Below are 27,205 nucleotides of genomic sequence, written 5' to 3'. Positions count from 1 at the left end.
TCCTTTTCAGGGCCCCAAAAGCATCCTCCGCGTTTTCGTCCCAGCGAAAGGCGACATTTTTGGCTGTTAAGGCGGTGAGCGGCTTAGCGAGCTTGGCGAACTCCTCTATGTGCCTTCGGTAGTAACCGATCAGGCCGAGAAACTGCCGGACCTGGCGGACGCTAGTCGGGGATGGAAAATCCGAGACACACCTTAGTTTCTCAGGGTCCGGTCGCACGCCGTCAGCTGAAACAACGTGCCCGAGGTATTTCACCTCGTTTTTGAGGAATTGGCACTTAGAGGGCTTCAGCTTGAGACCCGCTGCTCTTAGTCGCACCAAAACCTGCTCAATATCGCGCAAATGGTTATCAAAACTGTCACTGTATATGATAATGTCATCCATATACACGAAGCACAGCCTCCCCAGAAGACCTGCCAAGATAACATCAGCGGTTCTCTGCCAGACAGCAGGGCTGTTGGCCAGACCCATCGGCATTCTTTTCCATTCATAGTGCCCTGAGGGCGTGTTGAATGCCGTTTTCTCGGCATCTGCCGGATCCATTGCTATCTGCCAGAATCCCGCCGCCATGTCCACTACCGTGAAGTACCTGGCAGAGCCCAGCTGAGAAAGCGTCTCCTGTATATTGGGGATGGGGTATGGATCGATGCGAGTTACGGCATTTAGTTTGCGGTAGTCCACTACCAATCGATACGAGCCATCTGGCTTTTCCACCAATAGTGCTGGTGCTCCCCAGGGTGACTTTGAGTGTTCGACAATGCCGCGATCAATCAGGTCCTGCACCTGCCGCTCCATCTCCTCACGTTGGGAGTAAGGAATCCTGTACGCACGCTGGTAAACGGGCGATGAAGTGCCGGTTTCTATCCTGTGCTTTATAACGCCACAGCAGCCCAAATCCAGGTTGGACGCGGCGAATACTTCCGAGTAGTCGTTCAGCAAACCAGCCAGAGCCTCCCTCTCCCTGGATTTTACGTGAGAAAGATCGAACGACACCTTTGGAGCAGCCGAAGGACTAGCATGCTCTACAGTTGCGAGTACCGTATCGGTGGGCTCACGTTGCTCTATCGCAGAGGTGAAGAAAGCCAATGTTTTGTTCTTGGGAAGGCTCAGTGGCTGCTGGCTACAGTTAACCACCCGTAGGGGCACTCTGTGGGCGTCATTAACTGTCACGAGGCACGCGGCTGCCTTCAGGCCATTGCTGAGAGAGTCGACCGGCTCAAGCACTCCCACGGCGCCGCTCTCTACATCTGAAGGCACAAACGCGTACAAAATGTGCTCCGACCAAGGAAGGACGACCGCCTCCTCGACCAGCCGGACGGCAACCCGCGAATATACCTTCTCCAATGATCCCACTGTTTGACGGGTGTCAATATCGGTAATGCGAATCTCAGCCCCTCTCCTGTTCAAAAACGGAACTTTTGAGCCGCCCGCATTAACCTCTTCCTCAGAGAATGAGACTACTACCTTCCCTTTTCTCAAAAAATCCTGCCCTAATATACCTGACACTCCGTTTGGCAGAGACACCGTGTCCGGGCATACGTAGCAGGGGTGCTCCAATGCAATTCCGCCGAGAGAGAAGTGTAACCGGTAGAGTCCACTTATGCCAAGATGATCCCCCGTTATGCCTACAAATTTGGTTGCCATACCACCAGACGCTTCCAACACCTCGCGGTCCCCCTTCCTTCGAAGCGTGTTAAAACTGCTCTCCTTAAGCAATGTCACCTTTGACCCCGTATCTATCAACAATTCCATGCAACAACCATTTAACTTGCAACGCACAACAGGGCATGCCTCGTCGGCCACACAAACTACCACCACCTCATCATCTACTGCTCCCTCCCCACGCTCCTCAGGCTGGGGAGGACTAACTAGTTTTTTGTCTCGGTATCTGGAGCCCCGCTGTCGGCTTGCTTAGGGCGTGTCTCGCCTGCTTCTCTTTGTGGCTCCCCACGGCGCACGTTTTGGCAGAACCTGGCGATGTGTCCGCGACCCTGGCAAGCGAAGCATACGATTTCTTCAAAATCTCGCATACCGCGCCTGTAGCTTTGTGGCGGTCTCCGGTTTCCAGCGAATGGGCGCTGTTGAGCGCGCGCTTCAACCTGGCGTTCTACCTGCTGAGTTAGCAGCTGTTCCAAGCGATCTAACCGCTCTGTCAAGAGAGCAACCTCAGGGTTGAGCACCGCTCTCTCTATGACGCGTACTCTCGCTGCGGCTGTCGTTAACGCCTCATTTCGTTCCTCATCCAATGCGGCCTCCACGGCTTGGTCGAAATTGCTCGGCTTGCGCAAGAGCACGAACCGGCGCACGGGGTCTTGCAGACCAGCCACGAACAAAGCGGTCATTTCCTCTTTAAGTATATCCTCCGCGTATTTCTTCCTTAGCTGGTCTCCTTCCTCCTCCCTGCTTAACGTATCGCGTGCTAGGCGCTGAAGCCGCGACGCAAATGTTCGCACGTCCTCCCCTACCATCTGTCCGGCGTCACGGAACCTCTGTACCCGCACGTGACGTGGTTCAGTGTCGAAATGCTCAAACGCGAGCTTCTTAAATTCCGCAAATGATTTTGTGGATTTTACTTTTTCGTCTCGCCAGGCAAAATCATGAGCAGCTCCTGCCATCTTACACCTCGCCATTCCCAGCATTTGAGCATCGGACCATCCCCCCATTTTCCCAATCTCTTCTAGCATGGAAAAGAAATCGCAGATTGGAACCCCTGTCTTATCTCCCGTAAACGTCGGAATGACGCTTCCTAATGCCAGCATGCTTGCTCCGAGCGACGGCTGTGGAGTGGGAGCTCCCTCAGATACAGTCATTTTTTTTTCAAGCCCTCCAGTGCCTCAAGCCTCTCAAATGGGGGTAAAAGTCCCACAATCAGTCCCGTGATTCCCTTTTGATTACAATTTTGAAGTCATGAATGTCACAGCATTCAGAGGACATTTGCTTTTGAGACCCCACTTCTGACACCAGTGTGATGACCCCCATAATGCGCAGGTCCACACGGGACGGAGAGGCAAAGAGACACCGTATGGCTCAGTTTAAACAAACAGGTATATTCAATAATTACACATGATTAAGATTATACATCAGAGGCTGGGGCGTCCGAGCTTACGTGCCGACGACTTCATGGGGGCGATGGAGTGGCTCCGGAGTTGGGCTCGAGCGGTTGCTGGCAGAAGCTGCACGCCGTCGGGCTTCGGCGCTGAAGGCCCTCTTCGCGAACGATGTCGTCCTGAGCGTGTATGCAGTAGAATTTCAATAGTCGTCCGTTTCTTCGAGGATGGTTCACAAACCCTTCCTCTAGTGTCGTTCGGCTTGGAAGATGAACAGGAGGCGAGCTTGTAGATGATGACAGCAGAGCATAATTTTACAACATACATATACAGAGAGTTAAACTGGAAAAAAGCAGAACTGAATTTACAAAAGAACAAACTTTGCACTACTTTACTCATCGACCGGGCAGGTTAGTGCCTAAGTAGCATCACATTACATGCTAAGCATGGAGCCCCAGCTCAGACTGGACTGCATCCGTTTACATGCGCTTTTAAGCACTTGATTAACAAAGGACTAAGGGCGGTCATTTTCAGTGGCCCGCCCAAAGCATCAATTCTCCAATCCAAAATAACATGCGAGATGGGGACCACCCCTTGGGTTGGGCTTAGCCTCGAACCCAGAGTCTGTTAACAATACAAACTAAATAAACAACAAAAACGCCACCACTCTCTCTCAAGTGAGAGTATACACAGGCTCTCTCTTCGGAGCTAATTCACTAGCGCCTGTCTTTCCACATTCTTGGCGAGTACTGCCTGTCCGCCATGACAGGTGTCCGTCACGGCCCTTCTGGGAATGCGCTTTTGTTCACGAGGCACGGCGGGAAGCTGTGGGTGCCTTCCCGGCGATAGCCCACGTCGAAAGGGGAAGGAGGGAAAGAATGTTGTCTTCGCGGTAGCGCATAGCGTCGGCTGTGGTACGGCGCGCTCTGGCCCGCTGACAGCTCCCTTGTCCTGGAATGTGCCCGGAAATTGGGGAGGATAAAGCCTGTTTCCCCGCGGCGGCGGCGGCGGGTCCGGTTGTTCTGGTCGTCACTCAAAGAGCATGGCTGGGTAATTGATGATGCCGCTGTCACGGCCGCGGGTCCCTTCGTTCTGGTCGTCACTCAAAGTGGATCCTCGTAGCACACACAAAGAAATACCTGGGTTTCCGTCTACGCCGCGCCGTCGAACAATGTACCTCGTAGCACACAAGGAATGTCACACTTGTTACCACACCGCTTTATGACACAACACTGTATACGGCCGGTTGTTCGACACCGCTGCGATACTGTGAACGTCGTTAAATACATACTGATTTATCTTAATAATAATTGGTTTTTTGGGGAAAGGAAATGGCGCAGTATCTGTCTCATATACCGTTGGACACCTGAACCGCGCCGTAAGGGAAGGGATAAAGGAGGGAGTGAAAAAAGAAAGGAAGAATTAGGTACCGTAGTGGAGGGCTCCGGAATAATTTCGACCACCTGGGGATCTTTAACGTGCACTGACATCGCACAGCACACGGGCGCCTTAGCGTTTTTCCTCCATAAAAACGCAGCCGCCACGGTCGGGTTCGAACCCGGGAACTCCGGATCAGTAGTCGAGCGCCCTAACCACTGAGTCACCGCGGCGGGTCCTGATTTATTTCACGTTGCGGTATTGGAGACCCACGCGTTTCATTTTTGGGGAAGACGATGACAACGCTGGAGAGTTCGAGCTACCCGATTCTTCCGGGGAGAACTCAGATAAACCCCCTTCCCACAAGGCGACTTCCTAAAGTTCACTTCAACACCGTTGACACCAACCGATATGACTATCGAGGAGCGCCAGGAATAATAAGTAAGCGTGCAGTAAGTATCAGCTATAGCTACTCTTCTATAGACATACGCACTATAGTTACGTAGCTTCTATATAGCTACGCACTTTGTCAGGAGTGGAACGATGCTCTTCAAGCGAGCAGTCAGATGCAAAACAAGAAAAAAAAAGGAAAGGGAACAAGCACCGAGAGCTTTTCATTAATCATGCGCGCACCGCACCGCGAGATCTCCACCCCTCGTACAAACGCAGCACTCCGTCAAGCCCGCTTCTGAGCAGCGGTTTGACTGCCGGCGCACTAGCGGTATGCATACGGGCGTCGACTCGACACTGCTTTGCTTGTAAACAAAATCTCAATCACAGGCGGTTATAACTGAGCGATCTGGAAAAAAACAAGCCACCGAGCTCAAGATAGAAAGAAGGAGAAAAGCATGTACACGCACAATATCTCGGGCAAAACTGCGGATGTTTTTCGTATCTTTTTTGCGCTGTATACGAAGCAGTCCTTGCTGAGCCACTGTGTTCTGCTCTGCTAAAACCATGCAGTGCTGTGGAAGCTGGTAGCGACGGCGTTGGCAACTCAGCGGCTGAACTATCTTGGAACGTGCGATATATTTGTGAACTCGTTCTGTTATTATATACCGTCGTTGCTACAGTTTCAGCCAGGCTGCACGGTTATCGCGTGTGACTGAGGATAGAAACTGCAGGGAAAGAACGCGGAACGCGTAGATGAGACAAAACGTAAATAGGGCGATCGAAAAAAAAAAGAGAAAACGTAGAAGTTTGTACTGGGGAGGAAAGAAAAGGAACAGGGGGAAACAATGGCCCGCGTGCGTGAGGAGTCAAGCGGTTGTCGCCGCTCTGTCCGCTGGGAAAACAGCGACACAAAACGTTCCCCTGGCGCAGCCGCGGAAAGATGGATGGTTCTTTTCCCGGAGGGATATATGCTTGGTTTCCTTTCGCTTCTGTGCGGCTCCTTCTCTGCACGCTTTCTTTTCGTCGATTCTCCGCGAGAAATTTCCGCTCTAACGTTTGTTTGGTCAGTTGTTTTCGAAGTTTCAAAGCAAGCTTGTGAGGAAAGGGGTGAAGATTGATTCTTCGTCGAGTGAACGCACGCAGGAGAGTCGCGTGCCCTAGACTCAGATATCGTACGCAAAGACGCGCGCACACGCGCACGCTGATTTTATTTCGTTAGACCTCTCTCAACCCTTCTATTTTCAAAAGCAGTATAGGCACATGTTATGCGGCAAACTGCAAGCGCGCTTTTCGCCAGTCGTGAACTAGTCCGATTATCATTCCTAGATCCTGGTAAAGCCCTTACGAAAATTTCTTTACACAGTCCATTCACTGTCCATACACTTCTGTCTAGAAGGTCTTTGACTCCCAATAGACAAACCCTAGAAAACAGTCTATATATAGGCATTACAAATCCTATAGACAGTCTATAGACAATTTATAGAGTTATGGTCATAAGCTTTCAACAGACTTCTGTCTATAAACGGTCTATAGACTATGAATGGACAAAAATAGATATGTATAGAAAGGCAATAAAGTCTGTAAGAAGTCTATAGACTGTCTATAGCCCATGTTTGTAAGGGCAGCCATCTGTTTGCTTAACAAGCGACTAATCGATTTTGGTCCTTGCTTAATCACTCCCAGTTTTCAACCATCGATGTCGTGTTGCAAGTACCTTCCGTCTAATGATGGCAGCTGCGTTGTCTGTGACTGAGGGGGGGGGGGGGGGGGGGGGGGCTCGAACCCGGCCGCGGCGGCCACACTTCGATGGAGGCGAGACGCAAAGGCGCCCGTGTACTGTGCTATGTCAGTTCACGTTAAAGATCCCCAAGTGTCCCATTCCTTCCTTCGAAAACCAATTTCAATTTCCCATCTGTAGTAGACGCCATAATTAGTTGAAAGAAAGGCAGCACATGTCATTCTATTCGTCACGTGTACACTAACAGCCTCTTTGTCGGAAAACATGGAAGGCGAGAGATGCGCACGAGCCATTATATATCTGCTTGCCTGGGCGGCGTATTTGCAAACAATACCCCGTGCAGACGGGAGCAAACGACGTCTAAAATTGCGGTCATGTGACATTACCCTCGTCATAATCAACCTGACTACGCCCACTGCAGGGCAAAGGCCTCTCCTACGTCTCTGGCTATGGTTCTATGATTCTCCTATGATCCAGGCTGAAAAGCGCCCCAGAATACAGGCTTAAAATTAACACACATCTAGGGGAAACGGTAAAATGATTTGCGAGCAGGTAATTGTTGGTTAAAAAAAAGGACACATAACTGATATCGAGCGCGGGGTTTAAATAGCCATTTTGGCTCTGAAGCATTCCGGAATGCAAGCGAAAGGGTAACACATCACCTGGGCATGTGATTAATGATTGCTTGCTGATATTTCTTTGTTTCTAAAAGGCAAAAAATAAAGACGTTAAAAGTTTCACTGCAAGGAAAGGTATTCGAAGAGATGTCCTATGCGTTCAAAAAGCAGCACTAATCAACTGCACCACGAAAACCTTTGTTTTAAACGTGGTATTTATTACACTGAAACAAGCTTTTTTAATTGTGCTGGCATGCGTACGTTGCCGGAAAAAGTTTCCTAATATCCAATATGTGGCACTGTGTAGGTCTGCTCTGTACCGGGCAGGAAACGTAATGCCGCGCATGGGGATTCTGGAGAACGCAAAATGTGATGCACACGTTGCTGTTCGCGATCGATCGGAAAGCCTTTCAGCGAGCGTAACTGATAAGCTTGCTCCATCGGGAATCGGTTTCAGAAAATAACCCCCATCCGTTGTTTCAGAAGGCCCAATTCGTAGTTATTACAATGCTTTCAGCTGTCAATGCCCGTATTTCAGCCAGGATGATCGAATGTGCAAAACTGATGTGCGGCGAGCACCTACGCAGGGTCATCCAGCAATCGTTACTTGAATCATTCAACTCGCATCGTACGTGCAAGCTCCTCATCGCTTCTCTCAGTGCCTTTTCGAGGACCCTTGGGCGGTATACGTGTAAATGAGTTCGGCGTGTGCTATAGTAAACGGCGTGGGCACTGACGTGAGTAATCTAAGCGCGCCGATGAGCAACTGAGATCTTTTACTAATGCGCGCTGATGGCGGACGAGTGCGTCTAATGCAGCGTGTTGTCGTCGAGCGCAGCAATTGTCTCTCGGAAAGTAATGGAACAGCACGAATCAAGGACCACATCTCGAGAAATTTCTTACATCGAAGGAAAGTTAGCGATAGATGTCGATCATTAGCCTATGTGGCTAAATCACGACCGCGCGGGTCTATAGGCACCATAAGCACTTAAAGTTTTTGTCCAGTGGTATAGAGAACTCGCTGAGTACATACAATTCTACGCCTTTGTCGATATGGAAGCGCTTTTCACAGCGCCTCTGGCCGCGCAGAGACACGTAGTGATTATCGCCAGCGCTCTCAGTCGGTCCAATTTTCCGCCAGAAGAAACAGTAAAGTCAGCATGCCTACCGCCTTCTGGTAGCTTTCCACTCTGAAATTATATAGCGAGGCACTTAGAGACACGTTGCTAAACGCGGACCTGGAACTTTACACGACACTCCCTTTGCACGACGACGACAACTTTACACGGCACTCCCTCTTCGGCAGGTCCCTCCCACATCTAGGGACTCCAGGGAATTAGAGCCCTATAAAACTCAGCAACGAGTGGGGCCGAGAAAGACTCTCCCGTTTGCTCTTTATATGCATTGCACAAAATGTAAATAAACAGTACAGTCGTCAAGGTAAGAAGTTGGGCTAGTTGGTACGTATTCATGGTTAACGAGCGCAAAAAAGACGAAGACGAAGAGAAGAAGACGACAGCACGACACAAGCGCTCACTCGCATAGACACGTGCATTAGCACCCCTTCAGTCACCCTAACAAGCCACGAAATAGCTTTCCTTGATGACACTTGATTTTTGTCTCGTGTATTTCTTCTTTCGTGCCGATGCTCACTGCATTGCTTTAGATCTCTCGTTGATGCACGTGTAATCCATTCCTGATTGAGATTTCAGGTACGGCGTCATTGAGCCTTAGTCTCTTGCTTCTTTGTGTTTTCGCCTTTTTGTGTACATATTGCTGTTCTTTCCCAATAGACGTTCAGTTGCGAGCGAGCGCTTGTGTCGTGTTGTCGTCTTCTCCGTCTTCGTCTTTTTTGCGCTCGTTAACCATGACTACGGTCGTCTTCGCTACGCTCCGGTTCTCCTATACTCCTCCAGCAAGTCGATGGGATGCGCGACCTGCGTACCTGAACAAGTCATGCACCCAAAGCGCCCTCACATTCAAATGCGCGTAGCCAGCGGAATCACGTGATGTAGAGCACGGCTCTCGTTGGCGCGGCTTTGCACGAACCGATGTGATGAGGCCTGAAGGAATTCCATACTCAATACTCGCTCGTTCTATGCGCATTGTACAAAAATTCTCCCGACGATCAGAAACCGCAGCGCGGTCTCCGTATTGCGTCGTGATGCCCTTTTATTTGCGTTCCTGTGCGTGTGTCTGCTTTGTACTTTGTGTCTACATCTTACTCTATTTAAAAAATACTGCCACGAGATATTACGGGAAAACTAAGCTGAAAGACGAGAGGCAGCCCTTCCGCTTTGCGGGCTCGGCGATTGCTTTCGTCATGCGAGGCGCTCGAAATCGGAGCCCAAGCACAAAGAGCTCCATCCCCCTCAGGTACAAAACAAAGCCAACAGCGGCGCAGAGAAATTGAGGTCTGCGCGCGCGCGCTGGTAAGAGGGGTCGTCTTTCAGGCTGAAATTTCTCGTCGAGCGCGCTCTTTGTTTCCAAAAAAGTTTCAGGTATAACGTCTAATGAAAAAAAAAAGAAGAAGAAAATCGGTAGCCAATTGTAGCCCTCGTTAATTCCTGGGGACACGATTAGAGAAACCACTAGACGAAGCCAGAGAACCGAGAGTGCGCTCTCGAGTGTAGCTCGATGGCGTTTCAGGGAAGCGGACAGCAGCTATTTCTTGTTGATGGCACTCGAGCATATCCAACGGTAAGATAACAAAAAAGCGTCGGTCACAATAAGACAATTGCCATCAGGACAGGCCACGCACGCAAGCTAGGGAGACAGGCGTGCAGTATTTCGAGCTTGACGAAAGGCAAGAGATTAGAACTGTGATTAATTCTAAAAAAAATCCGATGTTTGACAGTAAGTAAAGTAACAAATGTACATCTTCTCCAGGAGCCAAGTTGTACAGCGTCAATAAATATTCCGAGTACGCTGCGAGCCTTCAATAATAACGCCGAGTTCCATCAACTTGTCTGAGTTTTTTACGATTGACAAAATGCTTAGTTCATTCAAAGCTTGAGAAAAAAATGCCAATTGATTTATTTGTTGATTTCTTCGTTCTTTAATTTAAAAATTGATTGATTAATTGATTGGTTGATTGATTGATCAAACGATCGATCGACCGAGAAGTTGTTTTGTGCATATACTTTTATACATATTCGCATACACCCTCATTATTCCCCAAATTCGGCGAACGTGTCATCGTTTTCCGTAAATAAGGCTTCATTAATTCATTTATTCGCACACCTGGCCATTAACTTATATTGAATGAACCAATACAGATCAGTCAAGCAGTGAGTTCAACGGGCAGGGTTCAGTACTTATTACATTGATACCAATAGCACCGGTATGCTGAATGAGCTAGCACGAGCTGGATAGCCATCCACACTTCGTACCGGAACATATCGCTGAAGGGCCCACTGATCGCACTTTAATTAGGCTACAAAGTGCGGGCCTTCCGCGACACTCTCGTCTAACTGTTCCGTACCCAGTGATTCGCGCATGGCGACAGCGCGCGCCTAATGCCCGCATATACACCGTCGTTGTCAGCCGAGCGCGACAACGCTGGCGTGCGTCTCTGCGAAGCCCCCCAGAGACGGGTTCCCATATTTACACCGCATGCCTCGACAAAGCGCGCGCTCGCTTCGACTGAGAATCCAGAGCTCACGGGGCGGAAAACGATCGCGAAGCCGCCGCCGCCGGAGGCTTATTTCGAAACTCAGGATGAGAAATCCGCGCACAAACGGTCCGCTCTCGGTGGCTTTCAGTACAGTTCTGGTTGTTTGCAGCGCATATGCGTTTCTTTTTCTCTCTCTCTCTCCTTTCTTTTTTGATCGCCAGTATAACCGCCATTTCCTTCCACAGCTGTTATGTGAACGTCAGGCGTCGACTTTCCTTGTTCCGGAGCAAATTTGCGCCGACCGCCTCCAGCGGCTGTGAGAAAAAGAACAGCCGGCGTCTTTGCGGGCCCAGTCCCCGGTCCTTAATGCGCGCGCTAAGTAAAACAATAGAGGGAACGGGGGATTTCTGGGTCGACGCCGTGCTGCGTATCTAAGCGGGTTTTCGCCAGTCGCGACTCTGCGAAGGCGACGAAGCTTTGCGGACACAGCACTGAATGTCTTTTTCCCGCAGCCTCTTCCCCGTGTACCTAATACTCGTGCGTTTTGTCATTTTTTTTTTCCGCGTGAAATGAACGAACGCCAGCCATGTGGTATATACGCTGCAGTCGATGTTGTCTTGCGTTCGCTCAGAACCACAGCTCCGAGTTAGTACGTTTTGCTGCCGTATACAGTGCCTCTATGTGCAGACGAAAGAGACGCGGAGAGAAGCGAGAAGTAATAGAATTTCCCGCGATGTCCAGGAAGAAGAAACACATGCGTCAGCTCTCTGTGTGGGTTGCGTGTGTGCTTTTTTTCTTTTCTTTTTGTCACGCTCGCCATAGGGCAAATCGACGTCAGCGGCCTATAACGCTAGCCGGCGCTGCCTTCGAGAAAGGAGGTCAACGCAGTCGCATTTCCCAACAGAGCAAGCGACCTGCGAAGCGGAATGCGGAGAAGTACGAAAAAGGAATGCTGCCGGGTGGGAAAACCCGTCAGGAACGATTATGTGTCTCTGAACCTGACAACGTTTCATAGCTTTAGTCAGCGACTGCGGCAATGACGGATATCGTATACAATGTCGCCGGAGTACAAACGCTCGCTTCACTCTTTCCTGCGTCACTTGTTTACTGTTGCTTGTGCGGACATTGGATTATTTTGTAGGAGATTATGGTATCTGACACGTTTATCAGCGCGCTTGAATACGTCTCTCTGTAGACAAAAACTGCGCGCTTGTAACACTATGCATACTCACTTTCCCGTTCGCTCATATTTAGGCAAAATAACGTTCTTATCTCGTACCTTTCCATCGGTGGTGCATATTTTCACGCCAGTCAACGTCACCAAGATGAGAACTGTTCTCTTTGAAGGCGAAGCCTGCGGAAAGAAAGAAAAAAAAAAAGGCATCAGACATGCCGACTTGCGATACATTTTACAAGTTACACTGCACTGTACATAGATCTAAACGAGATCTGCGCCAGCACGTCAGACATGTTTATAACGGCGCGATGTGTGCAAGTGCTTCGACATTGTTCGGCCCGTTACCTAATTTACTTTAATTGAAATGAATTCAGTTGAGTTAAATCTAACTGCACACCAATTTTTATCCACACAACGTATTATAACAGGCGTGTTGTTGAATTCAGTTCAGTTCAGTTAGTAAAACCGCAACGGTGGCCTAGTCATTTGAGTGTCCGCCTCGTATGCGGAAGGTCCCGTTCGATCCCCAGTCTCACTGGTACCCATCGGTTTTCAATGGATACAATTAAGCTTTCCCCTGGCTTGGCGCTCGGCTTCTCGGGGAAAAATGCTCGGAAAGTGGGTCTTTGATCCCACCTTGAGCAAACGAAAAACACCTTGTGTCATGGCGCACTTCGGCCAAAGCAGCCTTTGAGCCATTAAATCTCATCATCATCATCACTTCAATCAATTCAGTAAACTGATGACGCATTTTTATTCACACAGTGTGATATAACGGTCGCTTTTGAATTCAAATTAGTTCAATTGCAATCAATTAAGTTCAGTTCAGTATAACAGCAGATGGATATCAAGAAAAGAAGCCCACGCAGAAAATTCCGCGGACGCAAGATGCGTCGATGAAGCCCTTAATTAAAGGCATACCTGAGGCATCGTCTGAAGAATGTTTAAAAACAAACAAGACAGGCAGATATGATGAAGATTATAAAGGAACGCCGCATGTGTGCTAAGGAGGAAGAAATAAAAGATACTTCGCGGAAACAACACAGACACGAAAATTATTATGGCGGAGTAAAAAAAGCACAAGATAAATAATGCAGAAGTTCTTTCACTGAGACGTATGCTCACACACAGAGACGGGGCGACGGACGCATGACGAAAGACTTGCGTTTTCACTACTTGATTAGCGACTGCGCTAGTTAATAGGGCACCCTCCCGCCGATTGTAATAAAAACGCTTGCATCTTCTGTGTCCGGTCAGTCTCCGTCTAGATTACGGAGCCAGTGTTATGTAGTTTCTTTTCCACTCTTATATATATATATATATATATATATATATATATATATATATATATATATATATATATATATATATATATATATATATATATATATATATATATATATATATATATATATATATATATATATACTGTGGATGATATCATGGAACTGAAAGAGTGCAAGTTTCATACGACGGTAGTCATAATTTGCAATCTACGGATATGAGTTTTTCTTTGTTACCAGCTTATGCTAGACGTTCATAAATATCAGTTTTCGCCATATAGCCTAGAAACGCGAACCTGTGTGCTTCTTGATCGTGTAGCAGGCGTAACGACTGAGGCCAACGTACACCCAAAATTTGGAGAATATTTTTACATACATACACGTACATACATTCGTCGTATTGCGCTTTCCACCCCACCCAGAAAAGTCCTATATAGGCGGTATATGCCCGATCGCTTGTGCACCCCTCTAGATCCTCTCTCTATATATATTTCCCTGTTTTTTTTTTCTCCATCACGTGAAGCGAGTTCCGCGACCTGTCAGGCGCACGTCACAAGCCACAAGGGAACTCCATTTATGCGACGACACTGAATGAGGCGGAACCCTGAGTCGGTCTGTCTGCGTATCTTCTACCACACGTGCGCATATAACCTGGGCAGCTTCGCGACCGCACCGTCGAGGTCCATCTGCACTTCGGCGGCTCATCTCGACGCATAGCCGGCAGTCATCGGCGACAGAAAACGTCAACGCACGCCGTGACACCAGCGACGTGACGAATGAAGCGTCTTCGAGCCCGTCATAGGGACTCCTCTGTTCAAGTCGTCGTGCCTTCTCTCTGTATGTGCGTACGCAGGGTGCGTATGTGTGCGTGTACGTGAGTATATGCGCGCATTTGTGTGCCTATGTGCGTGTTTTCGTCGTTTGCACGCGTTTTTTTTTATTTCTGGGAATCCGAGAATAGGCACACGTCAAACGTGCCGGCAGTTGAAGACATCTCCGAAGCGTGGTCCATCTCCTTTAGAGGTGTTTGCTGCGCTGCTATGACGACACAAGTCGCATGACGACGAATAAAGAAGCCTAGAACCCCGAGTTCGCGTCCGCGAAAGTAATAAATCCACGAACGGTCGTCGGGCCTGCCCTCAACGTGGACAAATCTGCGCTCAGGAAATGACAAATAAGTCAACGGAAGGAGGAAAAGGAGAAGGGGGGGGGGGGGGGGTCGGTGACGCTCCCTCGCTTGGATAGCACGTCTCTCGGCTGTAGGTGCCGTCGCGGCGAGCAGCCATGACTTATTTATTTATTTATAGTTATTTGTTTGTTTTTGTTTGTTTGTTTGTTTGTCGAAGAACCCACAACGGCAAGACATTACTGCTTTTTTTGGGGGGCGGGGGGGGGGTACAAAAGAAATACATAAACTATACAAATTATGACACCTTTGCTCCTGGGCAGAGAAAAAGGTATAAACACCAGAAAAAGAGAAATGAAATGTAAAGCGCTACACATGCACATACATCTACAACATAGAAGAGAAAGCATCATTTGATGCAGCACCCACGACATCACTCGGCAGCCTATTCCATTCCCTACCGGTTTTAGGAAAGGAAGACATCCTAAACGATTCAGTTTTCGTCGCAATTTCACGAACTGACAGTTGTTTCGAAACGTCAGAGCCATGGCCCGCGTTTTCTGGTACCTAACTCTGAAAGTAAAGCTTTTCACTCTGAAATATTTTCGAAAATGCCATCGTTGCCGCCGCTGCAGCGCAAGGAATACTGTGACCGCACACGGACGAAATCGAAACCGCGCGGCTGAAGAGAGCGCTGGCCACGCCTACGAGCGCGTGTCACTCGCGCATGTCACGTGCTCTCTGCGCACTCGCCTCTCCGGCCTGGGCACTGCGAAAAGAGCACGTGACCCGTGCCGCTGTTCGACGAGCGCTCTCTTCGGCCGCGCGGTTTCGATTTCGTCCGTGTGCGGTCACAGAATTCCTTGCGCTGCAGCGGCGACGACGATGGCATTTTCGAAAATCTAAAAACGGACGTGGATATTACTTACGGTGGGTTACTCACATCTCAGTAAGCGAAGAAGCTAACTGTTATAGCTATAAAATTAACTATTAATCTTAGTCAAAAAATAAAACTAGCCTGATAGTTGACACGTTTTAGCTGTATTCTGATGCACGCCATCGCTGAGAGTGCTAGCTATGCCGAAGACAGTGCTCTTTTAAATCAGGAAGCTTACTTTTGAGAATTGCTAACAGCGTTAGGTGAATCACCCTTTTTATCGCGAGAAAAGACAGCTAAAATCCGCGGCAAATTTCAGAAATATTGCCCTCGGCTCAACCAATAATAACCCAGAATAGGTTGCTGTAACGGTATTTTTTTATGTGAGAAAGCGCAAATAAGCGCGACAGAACAGATTTCGCATCGAGCTTAACGCTAACATGTATTGCATGCATGTACCATAATTTCACGCGCTGCTGAACATTACACGAAGCTAGAAGAGCGACTAAGCAAAAAACAAAAAAAAACAGCGGGGTATTGGTAAACATTTCTAGTTTCTATGCTTAAGAGATCAATTACAGCTCTTTCTACGCACCAATGCAGGGGTGCTGGCTACTTTTAAAAGGCTAAAAAAAAGTCAACGTTAGAAGGCATTTAAGAGCACAAACAATTCAGTTGAAATCATTAAAAAAATTGCAGTGGTTAACTAGACTAACCCTGGAATTCAGCGAAAAGCAAGCAAGCTTGCTAAGCGTCTGAGGCTCCTCCATGACAGCTCCCATACAGGTTCCCGACAGCCGTTCTATATATATTACACACACGACCACGTGGCTATGACGTATCACATGGTCTTACGACATCCCCATCGGATGTTTTTTTAGATCAAAGGTCAACACAAAGGTACCCAATGTCAAAGGGAGACTAAGGTCATGGGTCAAGGTCAGTGGTTAAGGGTTCGACACCATAACTGTACCACATATGGTCATACACGGCTAATGCGGTTGGTCTGAAGGTCATTCAAGGTCATTCTCCGGCCTATGCGAAGACTGCTTTACCTAGCGTAGTGAAACATTTCGCTTCAAAAAACGAAATAAAGAGCACGAAAACACACTGATGCTTCGGAGCAGCAACCATGCACGAACGGACGCATTTGCAGATGAGAAAGTCTTGCTGCTTCGAGCTTCTCCGGTGTCTCGTATGCCGCGCACCGTTTTCCATTCAAGCGTTCGCTTCTTGGTGCGCTATACAAAGCATCCGCCAGTCCCTGGCTGGTTCTTCAGTTACATGTATATGTGCAGAGCATTAGCCGGGCCGCACAAAAGAATGAAAGGCGACGAGCACCATCATCCTGCCGAGCGCTTCGTACAATGTGCCCACGCAGTTTTCGTGCTCTTACGACTTTCGCTCTTGGCGGCGTACAAAATTTATCTCCCCCTTGCGCCTGGAGTCTTTCGACGCCACCCCGCACTCGGGGCGGGAATCAAGTTTGCGCGAAATCCAGTTATTTAGCGAACGAATTCCTGCGCGAAGATGAGACAAGGCTGCGAAAGTGAGCGAGAGAGAAAGAGAGAGCTTTCTTGCGCCTTCCTCGAAAGACAACTGAAAAGACTCGTAAGTGCACAACACGGCGCGTGAAAACGAACGAAACGAGCTTTGAGCGCGGAATGAAGATCTTTCAACATTTGAACGGCGTTTAAATGGCATTGAAAGGGAGTGTTTAAAGAGAGACTGAGTGCAAATTGAAAATTTTAAGGAGAAAGATTTTCACTGAAACCGGAGCTTTCACAAATTAGAAGAGCTCATAAATGAAATACACGTGTCGCCATCACCGGCCGATTTACAATGCAGTGCGTAGACAGAGTTATTTTTGCGCACGGACCCCAGAGTTGAGGCTACACCGCCATTCACTTCCAAACGGTGATACCGGAGTCCTGCTCGGTTTAGACGTCACGAATTTGAATCGAGCGGCGACAAAATTTTAAACGCAATTCTGTCAGCAATGAATGCGTCTTTTGCTGCGACACAAGCATCCAATGCACTCAGAAACAGCTACAGAATCGATTTTTACTGTAGACAAAAAATTCACAGGGACACCTAATTACACCATGTGCTGGCAAGGCGATAGCTTCAGAAGCTGCCGATGCCTTCACTGAAAGCGACGCCACTTCCGACCTGTGTCGTCACTTCCGGTCCGGTGACGTCACTTCACTCCAGCCAACTGTCCAATTTTATGACCGTCGATGCATTTTGGTCCCATGAGGCATTTACTAACGCTGTCTCATGAAAATTGGGTCGAGTTGTCGCCATTGTGCTTTCAAAGCTTGTCTTACGCCTGCTCCTCCATCGTTAGTCAACATGCGGTGTTCTTTTGTTTACGTGAAACGCGTTGGCGGACATCCTCGTTTGTTCCCGCTCCATCCTTGTTTTTTTTTTTTGTCGGGTCGTTTAATGTAATTGCGGTCTCATGGGAGGAGCACGCCTGCAGCTAATGACCCTAACTCGTGTTTCATACATGCGGCTTGATCGAGGTTTATTCGCTAAGGTGCTTGTACACATCCACTTAACATATCGCTTCGTTGAATGCCGCACAGTTACCTCGAGTGCAATTTCAACATGGAAATGATTCCCTCAAACGGACGCTTTCCGTCAATTCTGGAGGCCCATGATAGAGGCCATGCCTCCATGGGGTGAATGGCAGTACCTTATGAAGATATCGGCGCAGAAATTAAACGAAGCTAATGCCCTAAGACTAGACTGTTTTCCGCACCTGTAAACGGCCGGGAAGCCCGTCACCATCACGACAGCTGCCATAACAGGTGGCGGTATTGTACATGTATGCGTGTGCTTCGAATGGTGCTCTGTGTTCCCATCGTCTCTGCCTGACAAACGGGGACGACGACCTTGAGGCATCTGCTGTGGATCTTCTCGGCGCACGTCGACGATAGCTGTACCTAGCAGCCACCCCCCCCCCCCCCCACTCAACCCCCCCACCCCACCTCCACCTTCCTTTCCGTCCCCACCTTTGCGCAAGGGCCTAGTCATAAGTTTGCGCACTATATACCTTGGCAGAGAGATGTTGGTCAGATGGTTCTTGATAATCACAAAGTGAGCAAGGGAAGGAAAACCTTAGGGTGCTTGCCTACCATATACCTGGATCACAAGGCTACCAGTACTTTCATTGGCTATTAAATGAACATGAACATGCTCCGTTCTCACTGGTGAAATACGGTCACGTGATCTAGGAGTGGTTACGCCGCTGAGGGAAACAGAAAGAGGGAACGAGTTTTTTCCATTACAAGACGCAGTGTTACCACTACTACTAGGACGATGAGGATGACGGCATCAACCCTGATAACATCCTTGGTGCAGTTAATCGGTGCGAAAATTTCGGCGAATGATCCCCAAACTAAACGGTGCATCCACCGTCATTCCATAGTTGGCCGAGTGACGAGTGCGCGACGGGGCAAGACAGAGGACGAACAAGCCTGTCATCATCGAAGCTCGCTCTCAGAAATCGACACCCCCGTTTACGAGCCCCTGCAGGGACAACGCACGGCTCCACCGGCACGCACGCACAGGCCGGGGGGGGGGGGGGGGGGGGGGCGAAGGCAATCGGAGAACACGAGACGGACGCACGTCGAACACACATGCCTGGCAGCCCTTGGCTCGCCAGTCTAAGCGGTGTGCCGAGGAACATTCACCCCGAGTGACTTCACTCTGAGGGCCACCCTCGTTTCCCATTAGCCCACTCAGCCGTATGCAGTACAGGCAGCGCGCGCACTGGGTGACTCAAAAAGGACGAACGCAGAGGCAAAAGGAAAAATGCAGCGGCCGCTATACCGCATAACGATTAGGCCGTCCAATCTGGCGAACAGCGCCGATCCCGTGCGCGCTCCGTCGTTCGGCGGAGGCTGTGCACCCGCGTAACAAATCGATGCCCCTGCGAACACGGGGCGGGTAGGGGCGGGGTGCAAGGCTACGCTTGGGGGGAGGGGAGCACAGAGAGAGGGGGTGGGCAAGGGTATGTATGACGACGACGTCGACGACGGGAACTCAACACAACACGAGTAGCCCGCTCTCTCCGGGCGCTGAGTCAGCAAAGCGATGAACAAGAAGTGAGAAGTTCGCTGGAGCCCCATGCACTCCTCCCCTATTCTCCCGCAAACTTCCTTTCCTCCTCGGAGTCTGCAGTCGTCGCTTGAGCCACGTCATCTTTCATGCTTCGCGTGCGGAGGCAGCGGCGGGGCTCGTGAGAGAACCGGGCGGTTGGGGGAAATACGTCTTGCTTTGCACTCACGGAGCTCCTGCTACGTGCCTTCTGTTTGGAAGAACGGAAGATCTGGTCTTTTATGGGCCGATGTAAAGTCTGTTTTGTTAGAACTATACTTAACCAATGTTCAGGAAGCTTCGCGACTGGGTTTTAAAAACAAAAGTGACTTAACTATGTTTGCTGCGCCCTAAATTCTTCCATTAAAATAATGAAATTTTATTTCTTCGCTGCCATAAGTGAATCCTTCCGTGGGGGCACACACCACACAAACACCCATCTATCTTTAATGTCGCAATGGACCGCACTAGAGAAGCTAGAAGTACAGGTGCCCGATTCGTCGTCGATTACCGGCTACCAACTTTTCGGCATTACGAAACAAATACCACGAGCTCTTAGAGCGCCTTAGGATACGGTAATTTAAGACTCGTCTAAACTAGCTCTTGAGGCTTTATCTCGTGACGCATTCAGAGGCAGTCTGCCCAGGCCGAAAGCTCGGACCGGACCCGGCCCGCCACTCGGTCCGCGGGAAATGACGCAGAAACGAGAGTATATGTATACTGCAGTCCGTACGGGGGGAGGAAGTTATGCCTCGGGAGGTTCGTTCCCATCCAGAGACCCCGCCCCGCTTTTCCAGCAACAGATCATCGTGCCTGTGTCCCCACTCAGCGTCCCCATCCTCCCTCCACTTCGGGTCTTCTTCCTCGATTCTCTTCGGCAATGCGAGCGGTTCCCTGTCTCTCCCCAAGTCGTTCCCAGGGCGTTTAGAGTGGGGGAACTTAGGGGAGTAGTATCCGTCCGCGAGAGCTCCTCCACGATAGATCTCCGCGCCTCGAAAAGTACTTCCCTCACTCATAACGAGTCGCATAAGTCTCAAATCTCTCTGTTTCCCACCCTCCCCTCCTATTTGTTCTTTTTTCTTTGCCCCTTCATTGTGCTAAGCTCAAACCTTCCCCTCTGCTTCTTTTATTCTCCTTTCTAACTCCTACAGCGTGTCTCAAAAGTACCCTGAACAAGTCCTACGCGAACGCATGCCCCCTTTTCCTGCGATCTGTATGCTATCCCTATGCGCTCCCTAACCCGATCCTGTTTGACTTCCACAGCCTGCCTTCCCCAACTGCATCACTGAAGGACGAAAAATTATAAATAGCAAAAAGCAGAGGCCATAACAAAGACGTGGGAACTAATCTCGGCTCATTTCCATAAGCGCTGCCGGCTAGAAAAACTGCCCGTCGCGCGCCATGATTAGCATCTTCGGCTCTCGACAATATTGCTTTTTTTTGTTACAATACATGCGCAGATCAGACGCTATAGTATAGGGTTATAGTAAGGTGCTACGGCAGGCTTAAACATGAACGAATGTCGACGGCAATTTTTCGTCGCCCGTCTGAGTTAACTGGTACTAATAATGCTAAATCTGGGGACAGCTTGTTATTAATCTTGCATATACGCAATACTTCAAATTGCAAAAAGCGCCGCCACGGTGGCTCAGTATTTACGGTGCTCGGCAGCGTACCCGAAAGACGCGTGTTCGATCCCGGCCGCGGCGGGTGAATTTCGATGGAGGCGAAATTCTAGAGGCCCGTGTACTGTGCGATGTCAGTGCACGTTAAAGAACCCCAGGTGGTCGTAATTTCCGGAGCTCTTCACTACGGCGTCCCCTCATAGCCTGAGTCGCTTTGGGACGTTAAACCCCCATAAACCATCAAATTGCAAAAACGGGGGCAGAAAAGGGCGACGGGCAACACAAGGCGCGAACTTACGTCTGCTCGTTGCAAGCCCGTTGGCACCAGCTTTGCTCATTAATGAGTGACATTTGGCTTGTGATCACAGTAATAAGACGAGTATAGAAAACTCCTGTCAAGATGCTTGTAAGAACGAGTTGTAAGTTCGCGTCTTGCGCTGGCCGTCGTTTTCCGCTGACGACCTCGCGTTTGGTTCTTCCAAGTAATGCGCGTATTCAAGATCAAAGGCAACGCGGCGGAAACGCGAACGAGAGTAGGTTGTGAGAATGAACAGATCGACGCTCGCACCACTTTGCGATGCACGAGAAAGCCAAACTCCCGATGAAACAGAAATGCCCATCTACTTCTTCATTTATATACGAGCTCCAAAGCAAAACTTTAAAATAGAAAGAAATTAACGGCCATATTAAGGCGCCACTTGCACAGGAACGCCGCATCGTGTAGCGCCTTTCTATCTCCGGCCGATCAGCGATCGAACAAAGCAACCGAGCAACGTTATAGCGAGATGGCGAAAATTGAATTTCGATCGAAACCGGCGACACAAAGTGGAGCGAAACCGCGGAGCGCCGGCGCCACTAATACGCATACGATTGAGACAAACGATTTGGGCGGATGACTTGCTTTTACTTTTTTTTAACGTGTTTCGTTCAGGAGCCCAAGTGGGAGAACCGGGGCGCGCTTAAAAGCCTCCATCGAGGCTGCAACGACAGCTACATCAAAGAGAGGCACTTGGCCCGCATTCAAACGAGGCTGTTTTTGTTTTATTTTTTGTAATGTGAAATGCTCTGCCGGGAACGAGCCCTCTGATGTGGCTTGTGGCGGCGCCAAAGGACGCATGCGTATGTGGCGCCAGCATTTCGTAACTAAGGGAACAACTAAGCGAGGGTGGGGGCGGTCGGTTGTAATGATTAGTAACGATGTCACGCTATCACAAATCTTAGTTTGCTATCAAAAACAGACGCAATAAAGAAATGTTTACTCCAATCTTTGCTAATTGATGTGATGAGCAAAAAAGTGGCCTGGCTTAGCTTATGGTTAAGCCTAGGATGCGAAGCATACGTCGCTTGGCAAGCCGTACTTCTCGTTCTTCTCCCGTTTCCGTGGCTCTTTGTAACTTGCGCTTTGCGGTCTGGCGAGCCGCCCTCTACCTGGCCGACATCTCGCTGCTCAACTGACTCAACGAGTGCGTCGCCTTTTATACAATTGCGTGACGTCAGTATCTCCTAGCGGTAGGAGCGGGAATTAGGCCGCCGGCGGAGGCTGCGCGTCCGCAAGCGAGCGCACGAGTTGAGCCCCAGCTTTCACAGCTGTTGTGACGTCATATCACGTGGTGCGCCGATGTAGGTCAAGTGGTAGCTACGCGGCCGCGCGCGGCGCAGCAAGGAAGAGCTCGGTTGTGCGGCTAGTATGCTTCGCATAATAGACGGGAAAATACGCCCAGTAGCCGCTTCCTGCATTGTCTGATAACAGCCATATTAGAAAGTAAATGCACAAACATCTCCTGCCGCGCGTGATACATTAGGCTAAGCCTGGCCAGCGGGCCGAAAAACGCACTTCGCTCGGAGATACGCCATATGGTGTAGCCACCTGAGATACTCATCACGGATTTAACTCTGATGCCCGCCCGATAAACCTTGGCGACACGTTTGTGTGCTGAGTAAGGGATCATACTGCGCTCCATCGCCCACGTCTGAGCTGAAACACATGGTCTCGCACTTGGCCACAAGTTCTTATCCGCCATTTCGCCAACTCAACAGATGCGTTGCTGTCACTGCCGTTACTTTTTTTCTTTTTTCAGCAAACGGTAGGCGATGCTGGAAGCACCGAAGACGGAAACAGAGGTTTCCATGTGGATAAGTAGGGAAGCTTTCCTCTTTAGTTCAGGATAATCCTTACGGTGTGACGTTCAAGAGCGAAGTTTTCCGTAGCCTGTCGTTTTGCCATATATATCAAAAGCGTTTTACTTATACTTTTTTGTGCGTGTGTGTGCATGCGGTAAAACGTGTCCGCTGTTCATCAGAAACGGACCCCTACGTGTGAACATCTGGTTTATCCGCGCCCCGGAGTGTTATTTTATCCTTTGTTTGGTACGGTCTGGTCGTTTCTGCAGCAGTACTTGCTTTGATCATTTCAACCCCCCGCAGCGCAAGGCATACCAAAGGCGCTCTGCTATCGGTACGTCACGCTTTCTTCGTTACGTTGTTGGTTCTTCACTTTGACTGTCGTACGCTCATATTATAGTAACTCTTCTCCGCTCTGCCTGATTCACTCCCATCGTTTCTCGTGTAAAGTCTGAGCTCTTTATTTCATTTTTGTAAGCCTCGTGATCAGTTTACCACGCGAAGACTACTATGACGTGCTTCCAACTAGGCTTTGAAGCGTGAAGGTGAAGCCTAACGCGCCGTTATTTGGATGTTCCTCGCGTGAGCCGAAAAACCTTTCTCCGACCATTGTTTCCTCGAAAACGAAATAGACTACTCTGCCGGGTGCTTTCTGCCATGCCTCGGGGCCAGCACTCGGCATACATATCGCACGCCCAAGACGCTGCTGTCCACAGCAACAACCCCGCGCAGGCATTCATGTTTGCACCACTTCCTCGGCTGTCGTGATTCGAGTTGTTGTGAGCGCCTGAGCGGCTTGTTGACGCTGTGTACACAATTGCATGTTTACTGTCGCACGCTTGCTTTGAGCTTATTCTCGTTTAAGGATCTTTTTTTTTCTTATATTTAGCATCGCATACTCCCTTTCTAACGTCATTTTGGGGCCTCTTTCCTCACCCTTCTCTCTTCAAGAAGCGTTGTCGTCCTGTGTAACAAAATAATGCGAATCACTTCTACTTCCATCTCATCTTTCGGGCGCCAGAAGCAGCTCGACGTAGCATGAGGCATGCCGAACCGAAATTGAGTGCACAAATACCTCATGTTGAAGAATAGGCTACGTGAAAAGCGAAACTAGCCACGTGACAAGCGTTCTCTTTCGTTGCTCAGTGCTCATGGTGTTCTGCTACTGAGTTCAAAGTCGCAGGTTTAATGGTGAAAAGCGACAGAATCAGTGTTCTCAGATTATGTAGCACGTTAGAGATTCCGTACAGCAGTCAAAACTAATCGCTGGGTCTTTTCTATGGGTGTGTGCTCGTAATGGCAAGGCACATCAATTTTCCGCGTATGAAACAAATAGTAATATGCCGAGCTTAACATTGAAGTTGACCCGTGAGGAAGAAAAATTTCTATACTCCCCCCCCCCCCCCCCCTTTTTTTTTGAATTCAGTTTTTCGACTTCAAGTGTTTTTCGCATTTGTATTAGTACATATCAAAGAGAAACTGTCTTTCCGTGACTTATCTCTGGTATCCTAAACTGGTGCAAGAAAAATTACTTTTAAATCCCGTAAGAAATCAATCACTCTGTCAGGACGGGGGGGGGGGGGGGGGGGGGGTTGGAACAGGCGTGAAGTACGGGGGAGGATTAAAATTTCTCACGCTGAACCGACGCAAAACCTTTGAGCACCGAGGGCGCAACAGCAGAAGGAAAAGTATGCCCTGAAACTTTTGCACCCAGTAGTGTAAAAACAACGCCAGGAAAAGAACCAAACACATACAGAAGGAAACGTATAGGGAGACAGCCTATATTTTAAAGAAAAGTAGGGGCCTTATTCCAGGTCAGAAAAAAAAGAGGAGTGAACTTTCCGAAAACCTGGAGAAAACGCGTGCCAATAACGCATTTTGCGATGGGTATGGAGGGGAAGGAAACGCGAGAAAAAGGGGAAAAAAGTAAGAATGACCGGCCGCCTCTCGGCGCCGAGAAATGCCTCTTAAGCTGCATATCAGCGCTAAAACATGCTCGCACTTCTTCGGAATGGAACTCGTCTTTGCGTCGCCGTCATCCGACGACTTCGGACGGGAGGAAAAAAAAAAGGATCGAAGAAGTTGGAGACAGCGAAGAATCATCGCCACAGCAACGAACTCCCGGAGCTACGCAGCGTTTGTGTACGGGAAAGCTCAGCGCGCGCTCACACGAGCGCGCGCACACACACACGCAGTTAGTCATTCTTAGCGAACTGTTCCCGACAGCTGTCCGTTAAGTGGACCGTCCTCCTTCGCCCGCTAACCCCCTTTCCTTCATTTATTTATTTATTTTTTATTTCAAAACAGCGCAACACAGGAGAACAATGATAAGCCTGGGCAGAGAAAACAAATAGTAGAAAAAGTAGTAGAAAGGGAAAAAAATATCAGCAAGAACAAAGAGCTGGGAGGGGTTGAAAAAAAACTTGGTCACAGCTCGCGACAGTGGCCCTAAAAACTCGCGAAAGAATTAAAAGTTCAGTGTAAACAAAATGTGACGCAGAGCGTGGTTCTGGCGGAAACTTCTTAACACAGTGTCATAACTCACTTCCGTCAAGGACGTCGACGGAAGGAAGGAAAAGCGGACAAGAAAAAAAAAACTACGATCTTGGCGCCTAGAAAGAAGCGTCTTTCCCTCTATTCTTACTTCGTTGTCGCACTCTGTCCGGACGGTTCGCCTTTTGGGAGTACAACGCGAGGCTGTCCGACGCATATGTCCGGCCTGATTTCCTCGTGGCGCTGAAATTAACGCCCGCCGGCGAGCGGACCCCCCGTTCGACGAGAACGAGGTTGTCTTTGCGCACTTTGCTGCTGCCTCTTCTCTCTCGCTTTTCAAACCGCTTAATTTTTTTTTCTCGCGTATCCTCGCCAAGTCTTCCCTGTCTTCGTGCAACACACTAAGCTGGTTACTCGGTCACTTGGTAATGAACGGTGGCCCTCCTTTTGTTAGTCACCTTTTTAAATGCATCGTCGAAGTATTCGTTTGTTTGCTTGTTTCTTTCTTTTTTATACTGGTTATTTTGTATTTTTAAGACATAGCCGTGAGGAGACACCTTTTGACGGTAAATGATACCGGTAAACGGTACCGGTGATCCATGGCATGGTTGTTCAGCGCCTGAGGTATATCTGTTCTTTGCGGTGACCCCCACGCCACACTCTCCCATATCCTTTTCGGCTGCCCTGCTGACCCTCCCCCGCGGGGACAGCACGCCATCTCGAGCTGGGAGGTCCTGCTCATGTCTGCAGACCCGACATCGCAGCTTGCTGCGGTGACTCGGGCTGCCGACGTCATGTCCCGGCATGACCTACTTGATGCAGTGCGGGACCGCGCAGTGGCCCAGGGACCCAGCTGGGTCTAAAACTCACTTGCCCCAATAAAGTTTTTCTGTCTGTCTGTCTGTTCTTTGTTCGTCGTCTTGGTCTGCGCTGCCCCCCATACCTTAGAGTACACATCCCCTCAGACAAGAACACGCCCACTGATTCGTAAACTACTGCGGCTATTTGTGTATGCTCAGTGGTAGTCACGCGCGGTGTTATTACAACGCTAATCATATCCAGATAGCGCGCTGATCATCCTTCGCACCCTGAGGGTAGGCGGCTAAAATTTTCTTCCCTTCTTAGTATCGCAAAAAAGAAGCCTCAAGGACGTGTGGCTGACAACACAAACCAACATAGTCCTGTCATTATCCGCGGTGGCTCAAGGCCATACTTGTAGAGGTGAAAGTTTGGCTCGCGTTCTGTAATGTGGGACGAATTGATTTGAGCGTTGAGGTACATGGCACACATGCGCTTGGATTGCTTTTCGCGCGTCCAGGAGCATTTTGTCCCCGACAGAACACGGTGGCAGACGCTATCACCGGGTAATTTTTTTCTCCTTACGTGGGTATAAACACGACACCAAGCCGATAACAAAAAATAATAATAATAAATATCTAATGTGGATGCTGGGGATACAAGAACGCTCAGCCTTACACTCAGATACCTTAATTTCCAAGGAACAGCCTGAAGACAGCACGTGTAAAATTGTGATACTGAAAACACACAGTGGAAACTCAGAATGCGCGCAGTGTTGAGCGTTGTAGTAACGCTGTGTGGCGCAGACAGTA

The 27,205-nt window shown here is 49.2% G+C and overlaps 1 protein-coding gene across 2 annotated transcripts in view; it reads right to left on the bottom strand.

Moving 5' to 3' along the window:
- The window catches only part of LOC144120566 (uncharacterized), a 215,506-nt gene that overhangs the window by 101,974 nt on the left and 86,327 nt on the right, over positions 1–27,205 (bottom strand). For both annotated transcript variants that reach the window (XM_077653104.1, XM_077653106.1), the window contains exon 3: positions 12,066–12,140. In XM_077653104.1, coding sequence (XP_077509230.1) covers positions 12,066–12,140 — 75 coding nt within the window. The remainder of the gene's footprint in view (positions 1–12,065; positions 12,141–27,205) is intronic.

This window comes from Amblyomma americanum, chromosome 2 (genome assembly GCF_052857255.1).
Source record: "Amblyomma americanum isolate KBUSLIRL-KWMA chromosome 2, ASM5285725v1, whole genome shotgun sequence".
Lineage (NCBI taxonomy): Eukaryota > Metazoa > Arthropoda > Arachnida > Ixodida > Ixodidae > Amblyomma > Amblyomma americanum.
This window is presented reverse-complemented; position numbering and strand designations above follow the sequence as displayed.